Here is a 6,845-nt window from a genome sequence, read left to right as displayed (position 1 = left end):
GTTACTGGATCGTGGGAATTATCTGAATCCGCACTCCACCCACCCTCCATCACAAAAACTGGAAAAAAACATAGTGTACTTGGTGTAAAATAATGTGTAGTAAACGAATATGAAGAGAAACAATTGCGCCGACGAACAGGGAAGTGGTGAGAGGCTTCGGAACATTCCCGATGTGAATTTTCCGACTCCGCTCCCCACCCACTCCCGTTCGCCAGTGCGCATTTTTTTTTTTTCCATATTCGTTAACTACATGTTGTTTTACACCTATTACACTTTTTGTTCCCCATTTTTTTGCTCGGGTCAAACATTGGAGGTTAACCCGCACCTCTATTTTCATTATTTATTTGCCGATTTTCTTTTAGTTTTATTTTCATTTCTGTTTGTTTTTTTAGTGTTTAGTTTCGTAAATAGTAAAATTAATATATTAATAAAAACAACACTGGGATCATTTTGGTCGACGAAACCATTGAGCATTGGCGCAGTTTAAATGACAGAAACTGATGGGAAAAAAAAAAAAAAAACAGACTGGATTATTGAAAATTAATTAATTCTTTTTTTTTTATGCTCCCAAAATGAATAATTAACGATGAATAAATTATGTCAATAATTAAAGAGTTCTGCTTCCGTTGTAATAAAAGAGTTCTAGTTCCGTTGTAGGCGGTCGTCAGTGTTTACGTTTTTGAATTAAGGAAACTAATTAACTTTAGATTCATTAAAACCTAATTAAGGAGAGATGCATATTTATTTACGGCTCTTTATGACATGCGTTGATGTAAGGAAGGTTGGCACATCCTCATGGAGAGACATTCCAGTTAATTGCAGTGTCTCAGTCCACCAAAATCCGTTTCCTTCTTGGTGCTCCTCCGTAAATGTTGTTGTTTAGCACGAGAGAGTTTGGTCAATATTGAAACTGTGACTAATAGAAATAATAGACACGGCATTGGTTAATTGAGATAATTGGACATTAATTGTGACACCTCTGACCATTTCAGTGGGGCACCATCACCTCCTCCTCTTATATTTTCAAATTGGTTCCACATTGTTTATGTAAGTACCATTCTGTCTATTAATTCTGTTAGATCCATCTTATTTCATATGTTGGATTGATGTCTGTGGAAATGGACGGGCAAATATCTCCACTTTTACCTCGATATCCTCTTATCTTTGTCGTTGTTTTGTATTGTTTAGTCAAAAGTTTGGGTGTTGGTTAATAGTGTTAAGGTACCCTTAATTCCGGTGACCAGATTTTGTCTTTCCATCTTCTTCAGGGTATCTATGATTGTAGACATAACAGATGTCTTTTTCCTATTTGGTTGAGTATCTCGTGTTTGTGAGAGTGAGTGAGAGAGAGAATTAAATTTAATGAGAAAATTTTGGTAAAGATTTTGGAGAATTCGTTGTCTGTGTGGAATATAAAGTTTTACATAATGAAGGAATTAAACATCGAATCAGTTTTGTTTCCAAAAATGACCGTCAAGATTATCTTAAGATACGCTGTGCACCCAATACCTGTCATTCGGTGATCATTTACCACCGTAAACTGGAAGCATTAAAATATTACAGCAAATAATAAACTTCTTGTCTTAGACAAGGACATTGTTCTCACGTCTCAGCTGTATTCCACCAAACATTATCTTTGTTAATTTTATATTTTCAAAACATTACTAGCCACGCATGTACAGGCTAACGTAATTGTTGAGGTGATATTATTTCGGCAGAAAATGCAATGATTTCGTGTTTCTATTCTTCATTCTTTTAGTCTCGGTATAGAATCGCCGACCAACCATTAGTTGCGATCGTTGCTTCATTCAGACACGATTCGAATCTATTTCATTTGGAATTAAAATTCAGAAGAACCACAGTTCTACACAATTTATTGAAGTTAATAACAGTAATGAAATGAGGGTAAAAGGAGTAAATTAGTAAGCGCATGCGCACTCCCTCAATTATACACTAAGTATTGGTGTTGTTGCAAGGGATGGCGAGACTGAGCTGCTGGAACAATAGTCAAGTATTCGTTTTCAGACTTCATCCAATACTTCAATGATGCAGGAGGTTCGAAAATTATAGTTTGTCCATAAATGACTGGTGGAAGACAATTCTCCTATATTATATTGTCATAGAACACTGTGAAACAAGAAAAGATATGGTTGTTTATAGACTGAAGTCAAAGTATTTTGAGGTTTGTCAGTGCATTACTAATAATGGGAAATAAACAATAAGAATAAATAGTTTCAGGAAAATATAATTCACTATCTGAAGATGATTGGAGCAGATTGAATTGAGCTTTAAATCAGATATAACACCAGCGTTCATTGTTCCTTCCCTTAAATAACCTCCACTATGTTGATATCTCTGTCTCTCTTATCTTTTCACTGTTGTCTTTTTTTTTATTGTTTTTCCAGGTTTTCTGGTGAATCTGAGTCAAGAACTGCTCCAAGATTCTTTAAACAAATATGAAATTTTAAGAACTAAAGAAGGACATTATCAAGAATGATTTTGGCAATATTTCTGTAACTCTTGTTCAATTACTGGAAAATATTTGATTTACAATTAAGAGCTATTGTTTAATTGATTGGAAATATATTGGCTGGCTGAGTGGTGGTGGTTAAAACTGGAGAAATTTAAAATTATACTTTAATTATAATTTTGTAGTGTTTGAGTTTTGGAATTGAAATATTGGTCAGAAAGGAATTATGGAAGATAAACAGTGTGAGGGCCAAGTTAAAGGTGAAAAACTCTCTGAGAATATTGGTTTATCTGATGAACGATGCATCAATACAAGGAAGAAATTAAATTGTGTTGATAAATCTAGTCATGTCACTGAACGTAAGTTAAAAAACACAAATTCACAGAGCTCTTCCTGTGATATTTCTGGTAAGACGTTCTCAAACAAAGATGGTATGCTTGGACATAAACATAGTCATGTAGATGAGAAACCATACCACTGTGATATCTGTGGCAAAACATTCTCCCAGAAAGGTGGTATGATTGTACACACACGCAGTCATACAGGTGAAAAACCCTTCTCTTGTGATATTTGTGGCAAATCATTTTCACAGAAAGGTGGTATGCTCCAGCACAAACGTATTCATACAGGTGAGAAACCTTACCCCTGTGACGTCTGTGGCAAGACGTTCTCAAACAAAAGTGGTATGCTCGTTCACAAACGAATTCATACAGGTCAGAAGCCCTACCCTTGCGATGTCTGTGGCAAAACATTTGTAAACAAAAGTAGTATGCTTGTCCATAAACGTATTCATACTGGGGAGAAACCTTACCATTGTGATATCTGTGGTGTATCTTTTACTCAAACTGGGGGTTTAACTTCTCACAGACGGGTTCACACAGGTTAAAAATGGTAATTCTGTCATAGTAGCACTTCAAATCACAGACAAACCCAAATTAATCAAAAATCACAGAACTGGAATATAATCTTTGTTAAACCATGTCTACATAACTAGAATGGTCACACACATTCCTCATTGTCATTGTTGGTTTAATGTTTATTTTTCCATGCTTGCAAGGATCAGACAAGAGTATTTGGGCAGAGTTTTCGGCAGTTGGATGCCTTTCCTGCCACCAATCTCTACCTGTTTCCAAGTTTTGTAATTTCCTCCCAGTCTATCAAACGACAAAAGGTCCAACATTGATAACATGTAGAAGTGGAAGCAAATGACATTGAAATGAGCCTTTTGTTTACAAATATCATATAACATGTCAAGATGTTCAGGAACCTGGACATGCTTTTAGGGTGGACTGCATGCAGATAACACCGGTAGTGAAGCTACTGACGACCCGACAAGCAATTGCCCGACAGACACTTTCACTTTATCTGTGATTTCGGTGAATCTTCCTGTACTCAAAAATTGTATTTTTCCTCAGTTTGCTGAAGTAAAGAACCACCAGGTGCCAAAAGGCCTTGGCTTTTGTGCCAGCAGACAGTGTTGTAACAGCATTTGAGCAATTACAAGAAAATTTGTGTCATGAAGCAGATCCAGTAATTGATTACTATGAAGATGCTTATATCGGTAGAATAGGACGGTGTAACAGAGGCAGCCCACTCTTTCTTATTTGTATGTAGAACATATATGGCCATGGATGCAATGATTTGCCACGAAAAATTAATTCCTTGGAGGTATGGCATAACCATTTACAGGCGAATATAACATCAAGTCATCCAAATATCTGGTGTTTTCTTCAGGTATTGAAAATGGAAAAAGCACTTAACGACACAACCATCAACCAGATGCTGGCAGGACATCAACCTTCACCTAAAAGGGAAAAAATAGCAAGATTTAATGAAAGAGATTGCAATTGTCTGTCTCTTGTCAGTTGTCCGGATACCCTTAGACTATTTTGAGGAATTTTAGTCAAATTAATTAACCCCTTACTTATTTCCTTTTAAGTCTGGCACTTATTCTGTCAGTCTCTATTGCCAAACCGCTAAGTTACAGGGATATAAGCACACCAACAATAGTTGTCAATTTGTGGTGGAGGACAAACACTGACACAAAGACATGTACACATTAATGTATATACATATGATGGGCTTCTTTTAGTTTTCATCTACTAAATCCTCTCACAAGGATTTGGTTTGGCCCAGGGCTATAGTAGAAGACACTTGCCCAAGGTGCATGCAGTGACTCTGAGACTAAGATTTTGTGATTTGGAAAAAAATTTCTTAACACACAGCCGCAACTTCATCTAAATTCTAAAACTGAACAATGAGAATATTCTTTATTTGTGAGTTAAGAAGGCAACCAATGGTTTCATGAGGAGAGAGCTTCACAATTATTCAAGCATGCCACATGGAAGTGTTGGTACTTGTTTCCATTTTGAATGAGAATACACAAGGTTACACAAGTGTAAATGGGATTTCAAAATAAATATAGAGCTTACAAGAGGTAACGCATCTTAATTGTTATCTCCCTTGCATCAGCTCTGGATTTTTGTAAGAAGTCATTTGAAGTCATTTGAATGAGAACTGGCAAAGTTATTAGATTGCGAAATGATATCAAATTTTTTGGTGCTTAGGAAGCTTGCTTCCCAGCTACATGGTTTCAGGTTCAGTCCCACCGCGTGGCACCTTGGGCAAGTGTCTTCTGCTATAGCCCTGAGCCGACCGAAGCTTTGTGATTGAATTTGGTAGGCGGAAGTTACTGCCGTGTGTGTATATGTCTGTGTATGTGCTTGTGCCTCTCTCCCAGAGAGTGAGAGGGAAAAAAAATATATTTATATATATATATATATGTAAATAGAGTTATTAATATTTCTAAGTCTCTCTAAAGGAGACTACGGCAGCAGTACTGGAAATTAATAGTTATCGCCAAGCCAACATGGCAGTCCCAAAATTAGGACGAATGCTACCGTGAATTAGCTCCAAGAGGCCATATATATATATATATTTTATCCTTTACTTGTTTCAGTCATTAGGCTGCAGCCATGCCGGGGCACTGCCTTGATGAATTTTTAGTTGAATAAATCAACCCCTGTACATTTTTTTTTAAGCCTGGTAATATTCTATTGGTAATTTTTGCCAAACCACTAAGTTACAGGGATGTAAACACACCAACACCAGTTGTCAAGCAGTGGTGGGGTGGGGAACAAGCACACACATGGCAATGCAGTGGGACTGAACTCGGAACCATGTAGCTGGGAAGCAAGCTTCTTACCACACAACCATACCTAAACACACACACATCTTCATCTTTTAACGTTCATTTTGCATGTTTGCATGGGTCACAGATTTTGACAGCATCCAAAGATTGCATTGTGCTTCAGTTTCCGCTTTGGCATGGTTTCTTCAGCTGGGGTTTTTTTTTTCTATGGCAGTAACACTTGTTAATTTGCCATGCAACCTGTGAGTCTAAGATTCCCTTTGAATCAGTAAACTGCAATCAACTTACATTCATTCACTCATTAAAAAACAACTTTTGAGCATGGTCGTTGCTAGAACCACCTGACTGGCCCTTGTGCCAGTGGCATGTAAAAGCACCCACTACACTCTCGGAGTGGTTGGCGTTAGGAAGGGCATCCAGCTGTAGAAACTTTGCCAGAACAGACTGAGCCTGGTACAGCCTTCTGGCTCACCAGTCCTCAGTCAAACCGTCCAACCCATACCAGCATGGAAAGCGGATGTTAAATGATGACGATGATGATTTATTTATTTTAATCTCTGCTAAAGTTTGTTATACTTTGTGTGCACTGAGAAATAAATGAGGAATCTATATCAAACTTATTCGTAATATATTCTGTTGTGAGACTAAAACTCCTTGTTTACAGTTTAAGGAAGGCAACCTTTTAAAACCATGAAAAAAGAAACTCTTTTGTAATAGAACTTTGTGCAAGAATTCAAAACACTAATTACACTGTTTACTTTGAACAGCTGTAAATATAACCCACCATGGTGAAAGAAAGGAATAGCCTAACACCTATTGGATGTCCCAAATTGAAGTTCCAGACTTTGTTGTAGAATTCTTTTCAATTGGTTCATGAATGTTAAGACAAAATTACATAAAAAGGTCTGACTCTGCAGAAAATGGCAAAAGAACTGGTGCAATGTCTCATTAAATTTCATAAAATTATATTATTATTTCTTTAAATTTATTATATTTTTTATTTATCTTCTATCTTTTACTTGTTTCAGTCATTAGACTATGGCCATGCTGGGGCACCACCTTGAAGAATTTTAATCGATTTTGGTATTTTTTTAAAAAACCAGATACTTATTCTATCGATCTCTTTTACTGAACTGCTAAGCTACAGGGCCATAAACACAACACTGGTTGTCAAGCAGTAGTGGGGGACAAACAGACACAAACATACATGTATGCACGATTATA

General features: G+C 36.7%; 1 protein-coding gene across 1 annotated transcript; it reads left to right on the top strand.

Moving 5' to 3' along the window:
* The first annotated feature begins 641 nt into the window (after positions 1 to 641).
* Positions 642 to 6,832, top strand: LOC106884473 (gastrula zinc finger protein XlCGF49.1). The gene is made up of 2 exons (XM_014935875.2): positions 642 to 1,047; positions 2,406 to 6,832. The coding sequence occupies exon 2, from the start codon at positions 2,697 to 2,699 to the stop codon at positions 3,354 to 3,356; it is 660 nt and encodes a 219-aa protein (XP_014791361.1). The 5' UTR covers positions 642 to 1,047; positions 2,406 to 2,696; the 3' UTR covers positions 3,357 to 6,832.
* The last annotated feature ends 13 nt before the right edge of the window (positions 6,833 to 6,845 follow it).

The sequence above is a fragment of the Octopus bimaculoides genome, chromosome 12 (assembly GCF_001194135.2).
Source record: "Octopus bimaculoides isolate UCB-OBI-ISO-001 chromosome 12, ASM119413v2, whole genome shotgun sequence".
In the NCBI taxonomy this organism is placed as follows: domain Eukaryota; kingdom Metazoa; phylum Mollusca; class Cephalopoda; order Octopoda; family Octopodidae; genus Octopus; species Octopus bimaculoides.
This window is presented reverse-complemented; position numbering and strand designations above follow the sequence as displayed.